Below are 20,049 nucleotides of genomic sequence, written 5' to 3'. Positions count from 1 at the left end.
GCTGCCATCTTGGCTGACAGTTAATTTGCATATACTCACTGATTAGCCAATGAAAAGGGTAGCGGTCGTACGCCAATTACCATGTTTCTCTTTTATTAGTGTAGATAATTACAGCTTTGTTGATTTAGTTTACTTTAGGAAATGTGTTAAGTTTTAAGAAAAAAAAAAGAGGTTTTATTTTTATTCCGCTTCTAATTAAAAACATGGGTAACTCATTCTAAGCTAGCCTTATTTTCTCCTTACTGAATATCTTCCTCAGAGAAACTTAAATATTCAGTCTTTTCATAGAAAAATGTTACTGATTCACTTGCATCAGTTTAGGTAGTTGTATCTATTAGAAGTTTATTCAGTTGATTCAGTTATAGTTTTTCTTAGTATCTTACCAGTAGTGAACATTTTTTTCAAAACTGGAATCTGAATGGGTTTTTTTCCTTTATGAAACCACTGACTTGAAAAGAGATTATCATTAATGACTTCATTAGCATCATGACATCCCCCTAAACCCAGATTAGCTCAGACAATTCAAAGAGAAAGTAATAGAACTCTTTAGTTATTTTAGGCAGGGTTCCAGTGTTTATAAGTGTGACTTTTTTTATTTTCCTGGAGGTTTTGGGTTATCAGCTGGGGAGTATTGACAGTTAAGTGTTTCTGTGAAATAGGTTGCTGGTAATAGAACCTTCTTGTTAGTGTAGAGATAGCTAGGGAGGATTAATCCTGAACACTCTCTTTAGCTCCTAATTCTGGCAAACCACAAGTGGGGAGAGTCTTAACAGACAACCAGTCTGGTATTTTACCACAGTGGCTTTCAGGTTCAGGATTGACAGACTGTTTATGGGATAGCTAATATGTTGTTTTAATAAAGCATTACTTTTAACATAACAGAAGCAGAGAAGACATACAAAGAAAGTGCTTGTTGTTTCAAAACCTTAAAAATTTGCCTTAGTATTTTAAACAGGTCAGCAAAAGGAATAGTTGTAAAAGCATATTGTCTTAGAACTTCCTAGCAATGAAAACTTAATAATTATTAAAATATGAGCAGAGTCTTACTGTTGTGCTTGCCATGTAGAAACTTCATTGATTTGTGAAGTAAATTAGATAAATTTGGTTAGCAAAAAATGTTGTTCCTATTTTTTTTCATTATTTTTTATTTTAAAAAAAATACATTTTATTGATTTTTTACAGAGAGGAAGGGAGAGGGATAGAGAGTTAGAAACATCAATGAGAGAGAAACATCGATCAGCTGCCTCCTGCATGCCCCCAACTGGGGATGTGCCCGCAACCAAGGTACATGCCCTTGACTGGAATCAAACCTGGGACCCTTCAGTCCGCAGGCCGACGCTCTATCCACTAAGCCAAACTGGTTAGGGCTATTTTCTTCATTATTATAGTCTTGTTTTGAAAACTCAGAAGCAAGTACAATAGGGTTAGTTTCTTAGATGTATTATAGAATCAGTGATGATACCGATTCTGTGTCACACTGTAGAGATAGCTTTTTGAAGTAAATCCTCAGTTGCTATACTAGTACTTTTGAAAAAAAAAAAAGTAAATCCCCTTTTTTCCCCCCCAAAAGTATAGCACAGAAAGCATTTGGATCATGTAGATTTTTGTAATCTATTTTAACTATTCATCTGCTATCCAGTGCTTGGTGTTCTGTAAGCCAGTGAGCATTTACTGAATCCATTATAGATTTCTACAGTTTGTATTTAATGTAAAACAGTATATTTATTTTTAATCAGTAACTATGTGGAAATTAATGGGAAGAAAAAATGAATACTGGAAGTCAAGGTAGGATTATTGAACCCAGAATGAAAGGGTAGAATTGGTATAGGTAGAGGAACAGATAGGCTGAGCTATTTTAAGTAGATCAGCTGAGATTTTACATGGTTTGAGAGATCTGAAGAAGCATGTACCAGAAGCCAAAGAAGACAGTTTGGGTCTAGGTATTAGTGGAAATGAGTGAGCGATGGTAATGAAGACTTAGGTTGTTGAGTTAGGTCAGAGTCTAAGTAGTAGTTCTTTGTCCTAATCACATACAGGATTAAGATTACTTGAGAAAGATGCTAAAAAACAAAACAAAACAAAATGTTCACATACACGTGCTCACACCCAGGTCCCACTTCCAGAAAGTCACTGTCTTTTTCTTTTTTTAAGGCCCCTAAAGATTCTTATGTGTAGCTAGAGGATCACAAACATGGGTGAGGAATGCAGGCACTGAGAGATTAGCATATGTTATAGGAGCCAACAACCTAGGAGAGGGATGGATGGGTCAGGTTAGGGAGGAAAATAATGAAGTTCAAAGGTCCAACATAGAAGCTGTTGGTTGCAAAAGAAGCAAAGAGCTAGGCTTTCCAAGAGAGTTCATAGTTTGTTTTTTATTTTGGTTTAAAAGCTTTTTAGCTCCCACGTAACTTTCTGAGTCATATTGGAAATTCTTTATTTCCCAATTTGTCTGTGTCTTTATATTTAATCACATTTTTAAGGAGGAGTGCCAATATTAAAAAGTATATGTCTTCTCAAAAATTATGATGTAGATATCAATGTAAGTTGCATTTAATGATACATTTTCTGAAGATTAAAGTTTTTCTTAGTTGGGTATCATTCAACTTGTGTGATTTACTTGTTTCAGATTCACAATGACATCCTTTCAAGAAGTCCCACAGACTTCCAATTTTGCCCATGTCATCTTTCAAAATGTGGCCAAGAGTTACCTTCCTAATGCACATCTAGAATGTCATTATACCTTAACTCCATATATCCATCCACATCCAAAAGATTGGGTTGGTATATTCAAGGTAAGAAAAACTTTCTTCCTATTTCTTCCATCTGGGTACACTCTATTTTCTTTTACGCAGTTGATCAGTAGCTTTACTTGCTCTATCTTCACTCTACATTCAGGGTCATTTTTGTAACGTCAGATATAAAACATTTACATTTGTAAATGTAAACATTTTGTATTTAACAGTGGGATAGTATACAACAAATGTTGGAAACTTGGATCCAGGCTTTGCTGTCTATGATCAAAAGGTTTGGCTTCACTCAAGGTCATGTGAAAAAATTTTAAGAATCTTTGTTTTCTTTTTCCATTTTCTCCATTTCTTACCTGAAAAAATGAGAAGAATAGAGCAGGGTAATGAGGTTGAGGAAAGGACATTCCTGGCAGGAAGATGGTATAAGTAAAGGCACAGAGGTGAGAATGTTTATGAGAATGAGTAATTTTAACTAGAACAAAACTTGACTTAGGTGGTGTAAGATAAGGTTGGAATTAAACTTCATTCTGTCTACAAAGGACCGAAGTACTGGCAGTGGGAAGTCTTTGTAAATATAGGTATGTAAGTTGATGTGTGGAATAGACTGCATGACCTTTCTTATGTTCTGAATTTTTTACTTAAAATTATAACCACTTTCTTATTAATATAGCTCTGAAACATTTTACCTCGTGGTGGGACATTTATGCTGTTTATGATATTTCTGTCTAAGAATCAGCATTGCATCCTCACATGTATGTGGCATTTTTGCTGTATTTTTCTTTTAAATAGAAAGGACCTTTACTCTTGATAATACAATATTTGAAAACTACAGTATATAAAAAAGAAAGTGAATGGCTCTATCCATTGTAGCCCCACCTTCCCCAGAAATAGCTTGTAGTTAAGTTTGGTATATATTTTTCTAGATTTAAAAATTCATAGGCTCATTTTCTATATTTCTTTGTAGGTTTTATATTTGTACACATATAACCAGAAAATATATTTTCAGTGCCTTTCCTATTGTGTCTGTCTCCCTTTACTTCCTCCCCCCAAAATAGTGCCCCCCTGGACCTCAGTATCTCCCTCTCCCTCCCTCCCTCTTTAAAAGTGCTCTTTTTAAAAAAAATATATTTTATTGATTTTTTACAGAGAGGAAGGGAGAGGGATAGAGAGTTAGAAACATCGATGAGAGAGAAACATCGATCAGCTGCCTCCTGCACACCCCCTACTGGGGATGTGCCCACAACCAAGGTACATGCCCTTGGCCGGAATCGAACCTGGGACCTTTCAGTCCGCAGGCCGATGCTCTATCCACTGAGCCAAACCGGTTAGGGCTAAAAGTATGCTCTCTTCACCCTAATGTTTTTCTTTCTCTCAATGTTTCTCTAGAACTTATCAATATCTTTATTTTTGCTAGGTAACCTTGATGTCCTTCTGATCTTCTTTACACCCCCTCTCAGTTTCCTTTATGAGCAGTACTTCTTTCTTTATTTTTTAAGAGCAATACTTCTTATCCAATATGTTTTTCTAACAGGTTAATCTAGTTAAAGATTTTCTTTTTCTTCCATGTTACCCTTGCTTAATTTACTTTTTTGCTCTTATTTCACTATTGCATTAGTAGAAGAATGATGCCAGTACTATTGTACTTCCCCAAACTAAACTATGTGAAACATCCATTGTTTTGGTTCCTTCCTTACTGTAGATACACCTACACCCTTTTATAACTGGATTAAAGTATAGCTCTTAGGAGCAATACATTCTGACAGTCATAGGTAACTTTATAACTGTTCCATTGTTCAAAATGTTGTCAGGAAATGGTAGAAGCACTAGGGGATATGAAAAGAACTGTAGAGTCAGTTCACTCTCCCTAAAAGTCTGTGTGTCTTTGAACTAATATGATAACACTGTGTGTCTTTCAACTAATGATAACACCAATATGATAATGAAATTCGTGCACAGGGTGTGTGTCCCTCAGTCCAGCCTGCACCCTCTCCAATCTCGGACCCCTTGAGGGATGTCCGACATCCCTCTCACAATCCAGGACTGCTGGCTCCCAACCGCTCGCCTGCCTGATTGCCCCTAACCACTCCCCTGCCAGCCTGATCGACACCTAACCAACTGCCCTCCCCTGCAGGCCTGGTTCCCCCCAACTGCCCTCCCCTGTAGGCCTGGTGGCCCCCAACTGTCCTCCCCTGCAGGCCTGGTTCCCCCCAACTGGGCTCCCCTGCAGGCCTGGTTCCCCCCAACTGGGCTCCCCTGCAGGCCTGGTTCCCCCCAACTGGGCTCCCCTGCAGGCCTGGTTCCCCCCAACTGGGCTCCCCTGCAGGCCTGGTTCCCCCCAACTGGGCTCCCCTGCAGGCCTGGTTCCCCCCAACTGGGCTCCCCTGCAGGCCTGGTTCCCCCCAACTGGGCTCCCCTGCAGGCCTGGTTCCCCCCAACTGGGCTCCCCTGCAGGCCTGGTTCCCCCCAACTGGGCTCCACTGCAGGCCTGGTTCCCCCCAACTGGGCTCCCCTGCAGGCCTGATTGCCCCCAACTGCCCTCCCCTGCCGACCAGATCGTCCACAGCTACCCTTCCTTTCGGGCCTGGTTCCCCCCAACTACCCTCCCCTGCAGGCCTGATCGTCCACAACTACACTCCCTTTCAGGCCTGGTTCCCCCCAGCTACCCTCCCCTGCAGGCCTAATCGTCCACAGCTACACTCCTTTCGGGCATGGTTCCCACCAACTACCCTCCCCTGCTGGCCTGATTGTCCACAACTGCCCTCCCCTGCCAGCCATCTTGTGGCGGCCATCTTGTGTGTTGGAGTGATGGTCAATTTGCATATTACTCCTTTTTTTTAAGATAGGATGTAATGATCACTGATGTGCTTGGTATTGTGCTAAGTGCTTTACAGGGATTATTTTATTTAATAAACACACACAACCCTTTGAGATTGTTACCATTATCTCCATTTTAAAGAGGAGGAAACAGAAGTAATTTAGTTGAAGTCATAATAGTAAGAGGTATTTTCTGGTAATCTGACCTATTTCCTATACACTGTGCTTAACAAAAATTACCACTTAAGGAGTACTCACCATGGTCAGGCACTCTGCTAAGTGCTGCTTTTATATTCATCATCTAATTTTATCTTCTAATAGTTCCAAGGGGAAAAACTTGAGCCTTAATAGGTGAGGTAAATCACTTACATCACATATTCTTTAAACTTCCTTTTCATCAGTAAAGAGATGAAAATTATAATGTCTTTCAAATGTTTTTGACCCTGACACACACAAATTCTGTGATGCGACCTAGCAAACAAAGGTGCTTGCAAATACATCTGAAACAGATTTTTTATGAAGCAGTACTTAGCTGTCATGTACTCTGATCCTTTTCTAATTCTATATAAATCAAAAAGTTAATGTCATGAACCACTAAATTAATATACTTCCTACTGGGTTGTGACCTACAGTTTGAAAACACTCCTTTGGAGACTAAAGATTGTTAAAATTCTTCCAGCTTCAGTGTTCTGCAATCTCTAAAACTAGGTCAATCAGAATTAAGAATATACTTATAATTTAACTCGGTGGAGTATTATTTCTTGTAATATTACTGGCAAATAGAAACCTAGTACCTATTTTACACATCTCTAATCCATACTTAGCACACTACAATTCATCTGGATAATACAGACTGAGATACGTAATGTATACATGTTGTCAGTTGAAAGTGTTTTAGAGATAGGACATAGGTAGTCTATTTGTGTATATAAACATCTTGATAATAAAGGACTTTTTACAAAATTTACCAATTGGCTTCAAGCAAGACTTGCTAAAGGTGAAAGATCAGTGAAGTTAGTGGATTTAAGGGGCAGGGCTCTAATTAAACACTTAACTTTGAAGCATAAAATAATGTTTAAAAAACCTGTTTAATGAATTCAAATTTTAAGCAAAATGTAAGTTTTTCTATTTGATACTAAGATTTTCCTTGAGAAATTGGATATCAAATTGCATTTTAATACATAGTAGAGAAACTACTGTTTCATTTATATAGATTTTTTTTATAGCATTAGGTTACAGCTTAATAAAAAACCATAAAATCTGACATGCTGGTTAAAATATTATGATTTGTAAGCATATTAACCCATGTCTTAACTTTAGGATGCAGTAAAAAACAATATGCTATAAGATATCACTCTATATTAAACTACTTTCTAATAATCTCCATGTTTTTTTTCCGTTAGGTTGGATGGAGTACTGCTCGTGATTATTACACATTTTTATGGTCCCCTATGCCTGAAAATTATGTAGAAGGATCAACAGTAAATTGTGTATTAGCATTTCAAGGTAAGAATTGAAAACTGCAGAACTGGGTGAAACTAGGTATTTTATTGCTATTAAAAATGATGTACCCATTATAATGGTCTACTAAGGCATAGCCAGCATACCACAATTGAATTAATTAGTATCTTTTTAAAAAAATATATATTTTATTGATTTTTTTACAGAGAGGAAGGGAGAGAGATAGAGAGTTAGAAACATCGATCAGCTGCCTCCTGCACACCTCCTACTGGGGATGTGCCCGCAACCAAGGTACATGCCCTTGACCAGAATCGAACCTGGGACCTTTCAGTCTGCAGGCCGATGCTCTATCCACTGAGCCAAACTGGTTAGGGCAATTAGTATCTTTTGTTTAGCAAAAGTCATAATGTAAATATCTACTGGCAAAAAGAAACCTAGTACCTATTTTAAACATAGGTCACATGATATTTTATGTAGACATTATAAAGGTTTTTGCTTGTTAACTTTCATTGAAGAGTTGATTTCTTATCAGCTCTTTACTTTTGATGTTCTTTTTCCCAAATGAGAAAACAATGCTATTACTCATGTTAGAATAATATAACAAACTATAGGCCCAGTGCATGAAATTTGTGCACTGGTAGGGTCCCTAGTGGCTGCCGGCTGCTGGCCAGGGCCTCCCTCCCTTCCCCCAGCTACCTGCCGCCACCGGCTGGGGCCTCCCTCCTTTCCCCTGGCCAGCCCATCCCCTGGTCCAACTTCTCAAAGAACTCTGTTGGAGGGGACAATTTGCATACTATACTTTTTTTTATATTGGATGGGATTAGAGGTGAGAAAAAGACAGGGATGGGCAAAAGTAGGTTTACAGTTGTAAGTATGTGAAACAGTTTATTGTATTATTTTTCTATATGAAAATGTTTCTTCTTTTGGGTTTGTCTGATGCTTTGTCATAATTGCACTGAGGTTATACATTTTCAGGAAGAATACCAGAGAACTAATGTTGTACCCTTCTCAGTGTATTTTATCAGGGAGCACTATGCCCATATATCTTTTTTTTTTTTTTAAATATATTTTATTGATTTTTTACAGAGAGGAAGGGAGAGAGAGAGAGTTAGAAACATCGATGAGAGAGAAACATCGATCAGCTGCCTCCTGCACATTTCCCACTGGGGATATGCTCGCAACCCAGGTACATGCCCTTGACCGGAATCGAACCTGGGACCTTTCAGTCCGCAGGCCGACGCTCTATCCACTGAGCCAAACCGGTTTCGGCGCCCATATATCTTATTACTGGTACTAATCTTGATCACTTGGTTAAGGTGGTGTCTGCTGGATTTTTCCACTGTAGAGGTAATAGTTTTTCTTTTGTAATTAGTGACTATTATAGGGGAGTTACTTTGAGACTAAGGAAATAATCTTGTTTCTCTTCAAACTTTTACCCACTCATTTTAGTTAGTATACATTACTGAATCTTGCTTACAATAGTTATTGTTGTTGTATTTGTCTGGTGATGCTCCTCTATTCTCATTTCTTGTATATTTATTAGTTGGAATTATGTTAGGAAAAGTCCTCTTCACCATGGACTCATGGATACTTACTTTATTCTATGGAATAAAGTCTAATACTATCATCATTTTTTTGCTCAAATTGTCTTAGCTTTTTTTGATCCTAGGTAATTTCCATCAGGTGAGCTCCTGTGTTTTGTTTTATTTTTAATATTCCCTTCATCCCCCAGTGCTTTTTAAAGGACTTCTTTCTTACTTTCAAGCACCAGATGATGTTCTTGGCTTACCTTGTATTTTTCTCTGCCCCTCTCTCTTATTTCTAAAGAGAAAGGCCAATTATTTTTTTAAGAATGAAATCAAGCCCTGACCGGTTTGGCTCAGTGGATAGAGCGTCGGCCTGCGGACTCAGGGGTCCCAGGTTCGATTCCGGTCAGGGGCATGTACCTTGGTTGCGGGCACATCCCCAGTTGGGGATGTGCAGGAGGCAGCTGATCGATGTTTCTCTCCCATCGATGTTTCTGACTCTCTGTCCCTCTCCCTTCCTCTCTGTGAAAAATCAGTAAAATATATATTTAAAAAAAAAAAAAGAATGAAATCAAATGAACTAGATATCATAAGAATGAGACTGAAAATTTTAAGATATGGAAGAATAACAGCCATAGTGATTACAGATTTCTGTTTAATAGTAACATCCAAGACAAGGTGAATATATTCATTTTTTGTAGGTTCATTTCACAGTCATTTAATGCTTCCTTTTTACAGGTATTCCAGAATTTTTATATTCTATATCTGCCCTCAATATTTCTGAGGTCTTGATATAGGATATAAAGCATGTGTATAATGAATGGTAATATAAGGTATATTGTGGAAGTTGTTTTTCTTAATGTAAAAAATACCATGGGCATTTTGGAGGGAAGGGAACTTAATTTTGAACTAGGATAATCCAGCAAAATTTGAAAGAGAAGGTAACAATTGAATTGAAGAAAGAAGGAACAAATAGTGAACACACATTAGTGACCTGGATGGTATAAATACATTATAGATACTTTGGAACTCTGAGATAGATGGCTTGGAGTCTGTTTTACAGCTAAGAAACTCTGGGGCACAAGAGGTTAAGTAAATAATAGTTAGTGGTAGAGCTGGAATTCCAGAATAAAATCTGTGTAGTTCCAAAGCTTTTTTTGTTCTACAGCATCAGTGGACCTCATCCTCTTTTCTGCTGTTACACAGTTTACACGTGTAGCATATTCCTTTTGTTAATATCTCCCTTTTACATGTAATGAATTGAGGGAAGATTTCTTTAAATGGCATGTTCTCACTCCTAATAATCCTCCTAGATTTTTCTGCTTGTTTTTCCCTTGCTCCTCCTCCAGCCTTCCTCTCCTTGAAAACTACATTTTGACACTCTCCCAGATGACTTAGTTTTGCTCTAGTGAAGATTTGGGAAAAGGATATTCTGGGAATATAAGCTTAGACCCAAGGTAGAAAAATTCGGGCATGTTAAGGGAAGAAGGGAAAGTCTAGTTCTGATAATTTAGGAAAAATAGGAAGAAAGACATATCCTAAATGCCTAGAAACAGGGTCAGGAATGAGAGGACATGACAAATATTGTTAAAGTAACATTTTATAATAGGAAGTTTAATAATTTTTGGTTAACTTCCTCTTAGGATATTACCTTCCAAATGATGATGGAGAATTTTATCAATTCTGTTACGTTACCCATAAGGGTGAAATTCGTGGAGCAAGTACACCTTTCCAGTTTCGAGCTTCTTCTCCAGTTGAAGAGTTGCTTACTATGGAAGATGAAGGAAATTCTGACATGTTGGTGGTGACCACAAAAGCTGGCCTTCTTGAGGTTAGTACCAACAGTGAGTTAGTGATTCATAGATAATTTTAAAAACAGAGCATGTAAGAACACAGGTTAATTGGCATTTTAAGAATTCTTATGTTATGCAAGTGTATAACCTAAAAAGCAGATGCTTTTAAACTAAAATAATTGAAAAATACTTAGTGTATTTTTTTTCCTGTTTAAAAATCTTTATTATTGAAAATATCACATATGTCCTCCTTTATCCCCCATTGACCCCCACCAGCGCGCTGCCAGCCCCTACCTCTGGCCTTCACCACCCTATTGTCTGTGACCATGGATTATGCATATATGCATAACTTAGTGTATTTTTGAAATGCTTTAAAAGTCTTTTTATCACAACTGTGTTATTGCTTTCACTGTGGCAGGGACTGTCCCTAGGCTCTAGAAGTGTTTTGTGCATAGTAGATGTGCAATAAACAACTCTTGAGAGAATTTAGACCTATAGCTTTCCTAATATTTCCTCACCCCCAACCTTTCTTTGGTGGTGGCCTACTCCATTAAGTGTAGAATGGTAGAGATTTGGAAGGTGAAGCTGGAGGGAAAGTAGTGTACAGCAATAAATCTGTCATTGGATGTGAACTTTATTTTACTGTACTATGAGCATACTCTATCCCAAGTGTGGCAGTGAATCAGGGAAGCATCCCAGTCTCAAGGTTTAAGTTGAATATTTTTAGAATGATTTTTTTTCCTTGTCATCTGATCAAATGAATAAGCTTGGATTAACCATAACTGAAAAAAGGTGAAAAGCTTCTCACTATTTTTTTTAATTGAATATTTGGAGTCATTGCATTGGCTCCAATAGAAATGTACTGTGCAGATGCTCTAATAATGCCTTATGTCTTAATTTTTAGTAGTTATTGAAGAAGAAATTAGAACAACATTCTTTCAAAATATTTCTCAATATTTTTACCCTAAACCTAAGTACTGGAATGTTACATTTGTGTTTCTGTGAAATACAGCTTCTTTAATTGGTTCAGCATACATTTTTGATTACTTTATATTCACATTTACTGACAGGTCATTGCTTTTCTTTATAGTCAGATGAGCTTTTTATATGTAAATATTTTATGACTTTGATTTTATCTTATTTACCTTAATAAACTGAGATTAGAGAAAAAAGACAAGAGGTTATAGATAACATACTTTATTTTTTTCTTTTTTTGTGTGTGAATTCTTCCATATCTACCCTTCCCCCTTCCAGAAATTCTTCTCTTATCTTAAATAAAGAAATGTAACTTTTATAGGCTGACTGAAACATTTTGTGTTGACAACTGCCTGATGATCAAGGTTTTTAGCCTGGTATTTGAATGCTAGTCAAAGATGCTGAAACAAGCCCGGCTCTTAAGAAGAATGCTGTTAGTTTACATTGCAGCTTTTTGAATACTTGCTAGACCACCCTGACTTCAGGGCCGCGAACAGAAGAAGGGGCGTTTTGGCATCTGCATCTCTTGTGCACGTTTTCTAAGTAAATTGGGACACCATACAATTTATTTCACTTCTTCTTCATAAAGAAATGTAAATTGCTGTCTCTTAGGGAAATATTTCTGAGATAAAATGTTTTTATATTCTGACCAAGTTTTGGACAAGTCTTTTAAATTTTCACATTCAGCAAAATCTTTAATGATTTTATCTAAAACTGCACAAAAATAGTAGATATGTGAGACATTGTCTAGGGTACTATTGACATTAAAAGTGATAAAATATAATGCTTCAGTGTGTGAATCTTGACTGGATCCTGGAGTTTTTAAAAAATTACTAATTAACTATTATAATGGTAGTGGTTGAATAGGAAATTGTTCTTATTAGGAGATGCTTGCTCTCAGTAGTTAGGGGTGAAGTGTGCAATTTTGTTTCAAATGGTTTAGTTCCACTCCTCCACAATTACATAAATAAATTAAGTACTGAATATAAAGGGAAATAAAATTAAAATCGCAAAATATTAGTGAATTTAGGTGATGGGTATATGGGTATTCATTGTAAAATTTTAACTGCTATGTGCTTGAAAGATTTCACAATACAGAATTGGGGGCAGGAATTTGACTTGTATACATTTTAATCTAATTTGAATTTATGTGCCAATTAAATGAATCACTGGGGAAAAGTGGTTCTTTTATAATGTTCCTTTTGCAGTATATCAAGATGTATCTATATTTTAAGCTATGAGAAAGTTTAAAGCCAAAAGTCATTATAAAAAATAAAATAGGCAAGGTATGAAAGACGTTCAGTAAATAAATAAAGTTTTCTCTTTTGAGGGTATTTACTCCTGTCATTTTCATTTGGTGTGATGAATGAGGTAGAAGGGTCATTCTAAAAACTTACAGCCATTCAACTTCCATAAAAACGATTTTAGACTTTAATCAGTTTGGTTCCATGACCCTGGAAAACTGACTTGGAGTCTATTGTTGGGCATACATTTTATTTATTTATTATTATTTTTAAAATGCATTTTTATTGATGTCAGAGAGGAAGGGGGAGGGAGAAAGATAGAAACATCAGTGATGAGAGAGAGAATCATTACTGGCTGCTTCCTGCACACCCCGCACTGGGGATCGAGCCCACAACCTGGGCATATGCCCTGACCAGAATTGAACCGTAACTTCCTGGTTTACAGGTCGATGCTCAACCACTGAGTCATGTCGGCCAGGCCATTTTATTTTAGCTAAATGAATATACAATCTTTCCTCATTAGAGTCAGTGATGTCTGCCTGTAAGAGAAGTGTTAACCATTTTAGTTACTATTTTAGGTCCCTTAATTCATTAATTTTTTAGAATATTAGAGTTTAGATTTCCTGAACAGAATAACTATTAGTGTTTCCATAATAATTAATATAATGTTACAGTCCGCATTTTAGTCCTAAAATTTGCATTTATTTATAAAGTTTTTTTATTTATTTTATGCCACATAAAAGGCATCACATATTGAAATTTATTCCTAATACCTTATTTAAAGAACCCTTTTAATAGTAATCTCTAGATGAAGGCCTTATGTAACATAAGAAAGTTCTTAATAGATTCAACAATTTCCCATGATTTGCATTCAGGAAGAGGTATACATTTTCTTCCAAATTATTACTCAAGATATGCCCAGAGTTAAGTCACTTATGAAGTTTTATGCCTTATTTTTAGTACTGACTTGAAAAGTGATCAGTAGGAAACATCATAATAAAATTCATTAGCTGTACTTTTTTTTCTTCTTTGCCCAACCAAAGGAAGCTTCATGAACTTTTGATTCATGAACTTTTCTACCTGAATGCTAAATAAGGCTATTTGATATGAAGTAGTATGTAAAAATTCTTTCTGTGAATGTCTTTACTATTTTTTTGAAATGGGAAATCAATTTGTACCATTATAGGACTATTTAAAAAAAAAAAGACCCAGTATGAGTTTTTTTGTTTTACAGTTGAAAATGGAGAAAACCATGAAAGAAAAAGAAGAACTGTTAAAATTGCTTGCCGTTCTAGAAAAAGAAACAACACAACTTCGAGAACAAATTGAAAGAATGGAAAGAGAACTTAACCATGAAAAAGAGAAATGTGACCAACTGCAAGCAGAGAAAAAGGTTGGTTGAGTCTTACGTAACTGATAGGAGTTTTTAGCCTAAAACCCACTTCTCACAAGAACTGAACCAATTACAGTGAGTGAAAACCCTGTGTTGAAAAACAATAGCATTTAGACAGATATTTATACAAAAACAGATCAGTTTCTATCAACCTTCTGTCACAACTTTTTTTATGTTGTAAATGATTAAAATTTTGGATTTTTGGTACCAGGCTTGATGACATAGTGCCTGACAACTGTTTCTAGATGCTTTATATCTAAATGTAGAGTATTTGATTGATTTTGAGGGGAGGGCTTGGAAATACAATTAGGAATGATAAACACTGAATAAGGGAAAATATAATAAAGTAGTTAAATTACTTTTCCAAAAATCAGAATTCAGTGAAATGAGATGTAGTATTAGACAAATTTTTGAAATCCTTGATGTGAGAAATTACATAAATTATCCTAAAAATATCTATTTAATATTGATGCAATTTCTTAAGCTAAGAAAAAAGGAAGTGTAAGTATAAAACAGTGTGGTTTCATTAGAGATACAAATGGATTTTAATTAGTAGCTGAAAAAAAATGGGAGAAAAAAGTGAGTGTTAACCTTGGTAGTATCATGAAACATGATTTGTCATTGGGGTAACATTGAAAAGTGCTATGTAAAATATGAGAGTGACTAATTAAATTTTTTTCTCATTTTCGTTGCCTGCCCTCTGGTGGAGAAGTTAGTGAAATCAACAAGAGTGTATGAAAATGCAAGAAAAAAGTTAATTTAGTATATGTAAAGTTGAATGTATGTTACAATTTCTGGTTTAGTTTTTAGTCTTAGTTTATAAACTTTCGAGGGGACAAATTTGGGATTAAAATTTAAGAATACATAGATTTCTGTAAGATGCATATTTTATCATACTAATTATGTTTCTCAAAATACTGTATTGTTGTTCTTTCTTAGGAACTTACTGAAGTATCAGAAAATTTAAAAATGGAAAATGAAGAACTTAAGAGGAGATACAATTATGCTACATCCAAAGCTGTCAAGCTTGAGGAAGATATTCTGTTAGTGACAAATAAAGCAATTGAAAAAGAAACTGAATTAGACAGGTATTTCTGACACTTTTAAAAGATATCTTTATGTTCTAAAAATGTTTTAACAAAGTTATTTTGTCTATATTAATGTTACATGACCTTAACCCAGTTTAAAGGACAAACTCAGGAAGGCCCAGTGTGAAAGAGAACAACTTGAATATCAGTTGAAGACAGAAAAGGATGAGAAGGAACTTTATAAGGTAATTTATTCTTTCCGTTTCTGTTACTTTTCTGTTGCTGTATAAGAAAATTACTCTAAAACTTATTTAGTGGTTGGGAATTGGGAGCAGCTTAGCTGAGTTTTTACAGCTCAGGATCTCTTGTGTAGTTGCAGTTCAGGATGTTGGCTTGGGCTGCAGTCACCTTAGGGCTTTTTTGGAACGGGAGGTTCCATACATTTAAAGAGTAAAGTGCAAGAAGTATGTTAATTCATTTATCTCTGGTACTCTTTTTGTTTTTAATATTTTAAAATTTATTTTAGAGAGGAAAGGAGAGGGAAAGATAGAGATCGAAACATCAATGATGAGAGAGAGAATCATGGATCAGCTGCCTCCTGCATGGCCCCTATTGGAGATCGAGCCCACAACCCGGGCATGTGCCCTTGACTGGACTCGAACCTGGGACCCTTTAGTCCTCAGGCCAATGCTCTATCCACTGAGCCAAACCAGCTAAGGCATATCTCTGGTACTCTTAATCAAAGCAAGAGAACCCTTTATAGTGGAAAGTAGTTTTGATTTGTATATCTGTTGTGAGCAAATGAACAGTCACAGCCAAAGTTTCTGGGAAAAATTTATTGAGTTAATTAACAACAAATATATTTTCAGGCATACAGGAAATACGTGATATAGTAGTTTTCACAAGCAAAAATTGAATTGCTTAAGATGTTTTCCAGAATCTCATTATGCTTTTATATCTGAATCTGTCTGTAACCCAATGCCAAAAGAACAACCAAATCCATTTGTGATTTTAAAGAGAAATTAAAATTATTAAATCAAAGGAAAAGACTTTAGAGATCAGGTAATATTATTAGACCTTAGAATTATTAGTGTCTTTGGAAAGTTAAAAAAAAACCTTAGAAAAGCTGTGTTGTTAATCCACATAGTTAGCTAGTCACTTGGCAGAACTTGTGTCTCCTGACTCCAAGTCTGGTAAGTCTTCCCATTCCTTAATCATATTTGGGTTAGAGACAGACAGTGGTATTTTAAACTTGGACTGACTTAGGTTATGGAGTTAGAATATTCTTGACATTTTTAAGCACTGTTACAGGTCCATTTGAAGAATAGAGAAATAGAAAATACCAAGCTTGTGTCAGAGGTCCAAACTTTAAAGAATTTAGATGGGAACAAAGAAAACATGATTACTCATTTCAAAGAAGAGATTGGCAGACTACAATTCTGTTTGGCTGAAAAGGATAGTCTGCAAAAGGCTTACCTGCTTACCACCTCAAGTAAGGTAAGTACTTTTGCACCATGTATTTGAAGATTGTAAAACATTATCTCTGTTAAATGTATACAATATGATGGTTTATATTTTTAATCTTCTCTCCCCCAGCCTTTTCTTTTGAAGAAGTTCAAACTTATAGAAAAGTTGGAAGAACAAAACAATGAATACATTTTCTCAAATAAAGGCAAACCGTCTTTATCTCCCCCATATATATGCCTTTTCTGAGCCATTTGAAAGTCAGTTGCAGGAATTATGACCATAATACCATTAGCACACCTAAGAAACTTAACACTGATTTTTAGTATTCATTTTGTATATAGTTCTAGTCTACATTCAAATTGTCCCAAATATGTTTTTATTTAACCTTTAAAATTTGTTGATCCAGGTGTGGTCAAAGATCATACATAAATTTAGTATTGTGTTCTTGGTCTGTTCTAATCTAGAGTAGTGTCCCTATACTTTTTGTCTTTTTTGACATTGATACTTTTGAAGAATTCAGGCTTGTCTGAGGGAATGTTCCATAATTTAGATTTGTCTGTTGTTTTCTCATGTCTAGATCAGGTCAAACATTTATTTTTGGCAAGAAAAGACATAGGTGATGTTTTGTACATTCTGTTGCAGTCATATCAAAGGTCACAGTGTTAATTTCATTCTTGATCATGTTAGGTTTACTCATTTGTTTAAAGTTATGTCTGCCTGTCTCTTCATATATCAGTGCCTTTCCCTCTGTGATTATTGAGTAATCTGTGGGATAATACTTGAGATCATGTGAACATCCTATTCCCCAATAGTCTCTCACCCAGTGTTTTTTATCCCTTGATGATCCTCACCTGCATCAGTTATTACTTTAATGATTGCAAAATGGTGACTTAAAAATTCTGTCATTCCTTTTACATTTATTAGTAGGTACTCCTCTATAATGAGGAGAGGTTCACTATTGCCATCTCCCCCTTTTATTATATCACTATGGTCTTTGGATTCTTTTTTGTTCAGTGTATTATGTTATCAATATTCTTTTTTTATACCCAAATAGTCCCATATTTAGCGAGGGGGAACCTTTTCAAACCTGCTTTTGTGTCTTTTTGATTCGATCCCTTAATGCTTTGAGTGCTTTTGTTTTGTGGCACAACTGTATGTTAACAGCTTTAGGGATTAGCCATTTTTCCAAGGAGCTCTGTTTTTTTCTTTTAGTAGGGAATGGTATTTTAAAACTGGATCCTGTTGCTACTAGGGGTTGTTTCCTTGTACTTTCATTAAACATTTTGTGTTTAATTTATATCTTTACTTCAAATCTAGGACCTTCCTTATCTTTCTCTATTTTATATCAATACTAGAGGCCCGATGCCCAAAATTCATGCAAGGGTAGGCCTTTACAGCTCCAGCTGCCTCTCGGCCCCATCCCCCACTTGCACCAGCCTTGGCCTGGCACTGCCCAAATCCGCCGCCACACACCCTGGTTCCCCAGTTCTGTGGAGCCCCGCCGGTCAATGGTCCCACAGAGTGTGGTCTGGGCCTCCTTCTTTGGGGCGATCGTGGAGTCCCCCCATTGATCACCCTGCCAGCTGGTGGCCTGGGCCTCCCTCTGGGGGGTGATCATGGGGCGATGGTGGGGCCCCCTGACCAATCGCATTGCACTCGCCTTGGCTGGCCTGGCACTAGTGGGTGTCATAATGTGGTTGTCTGGACGGTTGTTCCGCTGTTTGGCCGTTCGGTCGATTTGCATATTACGCTTTTATTATTATAGATCTCTTTTACCAATGTGAGAACCCTTTTTCCAAAACATCATTATATTTGTTTTCTACCCAGCTATATATGCCAATAAATTCAGAATTATGTCAATGCCACTTCCAACAATATGTCTGCTAAATAAAATTAAGATCTATTCCAAAACTTTTCGTAGAGTATATTTCACCAAGGAAGTATAGGACACTATGTTCAGATTACTTGGATTAAAATTTTAAAACTTTGTTATGAATTTGTAGTACAGTTCAGTGTATTTGTATATATTTAAGTTTAATATTTGTTTGTACAATCTTAACCTTTTAATTTTTTGAATATGTGAAATAGTTGCATCATACAAAAGTCAAAGTGATATAAAAAATTTACTCTGATGTCTCAATCTCTTCCTTATAAAATCCCTGTTTTAACTTATACCCATAGGTAAACATTTTCTTTACTTTCTGCTTTTTTTTTTTTTTTGGAAAAATTAAGCTTATGTGCAGGTGTTGGTGTGCACATACTCCTTTTGATCCCTTTCTTTCTTAAAAAAAGATGCCATGCTAAATATATTTTGTACTTTGCTGTTTTTCATTTAACAATATAAACTGGAAATCATTCCATATTAATTCATAGAGATCTTTCTAATTTTTAAAAATGGCTGTGTAGTACTACTTTGTGTAGGTTTATATTGATTTATTAATTTTTATGGATGAGTATTGTTTTGTTTTTAGTAGTTGCTGTTAAACATGCTCAGACATAGTTAATATAAATGTCAGACATACATGACATTTATATTTAACTAGAGGCCTGATGCACGAAATTCTTGCAAGGGGCTCGGTCCTTGCAGCCGCAGCGGCTTGCCTCGGCCCTCACAGCCCTGGCTTTGTCCGGAAGGTCATCTGGAAGGACTTCCGGAAGGGCGTCCACAAGGTCGTTTGGCTGTCCAGTCTAATTAGCATATTATGCTTTTATTATTATAGATGATTAAGGTCCAAGTTACTTTTCAGGTATTTAACGTAGCAGATTGCAAGTGTAAAGGTGAAAGTGTATTTGATTGCTTATTCATTGTTTAATAAAATGCTAAAAATTTCTCTAAATATCCTTTTCCTATTAAAGCAAGACTTCTGTGAGGAAAAACATACATAAGGAATACCTGGAAAAATGATTATTAATTGTTAAAACTTTTTTAAAATTATAAAAGCAATAAATACAGTATCATGATAATAAGAGAATTCAAGTAGTACATGAAGGTACAAAGTAAAAGTAACCCTCTGGGAAGAGATCAACCAAAGAACTTGCATGCATATATGCATAACCCATGGACACAGACAACAAGGTGGTGAAGGCCTGGGTTGGAGTGTGGGATGGAGGCAGGCTAGAAGAGGTCAATGGGGGAAAAGAAGGGGACATTGTAATACTTACATCCTATCTAATAATAGACAAACATGGTAATTAACTGTACCTCTGACACGCTTCCCATTGGCTAATCAGGGCGCTATGCAAATTAACCGCCAACCAAGATGGCGGCCGGCAGCCAGGCAGCTGAAGTGAACAGGAGGCTTGCTTGCTCCAGTGACGGAGGAAGCCAAGGTTCCCCGCCTGCCGCTGCTGGGCTCTGAGCTTGCACTCTAAGAAACAATGTTGCAATTATAGAATCTAAACAATCCCCAGAAACCTGCTTTCAGCCAGCGGGGCCTCAGAGCTGGAGTTGCAACAGTGTTTCAATTATAGAAGCTAAACAAAGCCCAGAAACCTGCTTTCAGCAGCCGAGGTCTCAGAGCTGGAGCCGAGCCTCAGAGCTAAAGCCGGCTCTCAGCTCCAGTGACAGCCATAGAAGGTAAATAAATCCCAGAATAAAAAA

The 20,049-nt window shown here is 36.4% G+C and overlaps 1 protein-coding gene across 2 annotated transcripts in view; it reads left to right on the top strand.

Annotated features, from left to right (window-relative positions):
• The window catches only part of TAX1BP1 (Tax1 (human T-cell leukemia virus type I) binding protein 1), a 58,748-nt gene that overhangs the window by 5,349 nt on the left and 33,350 nt on the right, over positions 1–20,049 (top strand). For both annotated transcript variants that reach the window (XM_005862959.2, XM_005862958.2), the window contains exons 2-8: positions 2,627–2,792; positions 6,965–7,067; positions 10,192–10,379; positions 13,795–13,953; positions 14,893–15,041; positions 15,136–15,226; positions 16,293–16,478. In XM_005862959.2, coding sequence (XP_005863021.1) covers positions 2,634–2,792; positions 6,965–7,067; positions 10,192–10,379; positions 13,795–13,953; positions 14,893–15,041; positions 15,136–15,226; positions 16,293–16,478 — 1,035 coding nt within the window. In that variant the 5' untranslated portion in view covers positions 2,627–2,633. The remainder of the gene's footprint in view (positions 1–2,626; positions 2,793–6,964; positions 7,068–10,191; positions 10,380–13,794; positions 13,954–14,892; positions 15,042–15,135; positions 15,227–16,292; positions 16,479–20,049) is intronic.

Source organism: Myotis brandtii, unplaced genomic scaffold (genome assembly GCF_000412655.1).
Source record: "Myotis brandtii unplaced genomic scaffold, ASM41265v1 scaffold17, whole genome shotgun sequence".
Taxonomy (NCBI): Eukaryota; Metazoa; Chordata; class Mammalia; order Chiroptera; family Vespertilionidae; genus Myotis; species Myotis brandtii.
Note: the sequence above shows the minus strand (reverse complement) of the source record. Positions and strands in the feature narration are given on the sequence as shown.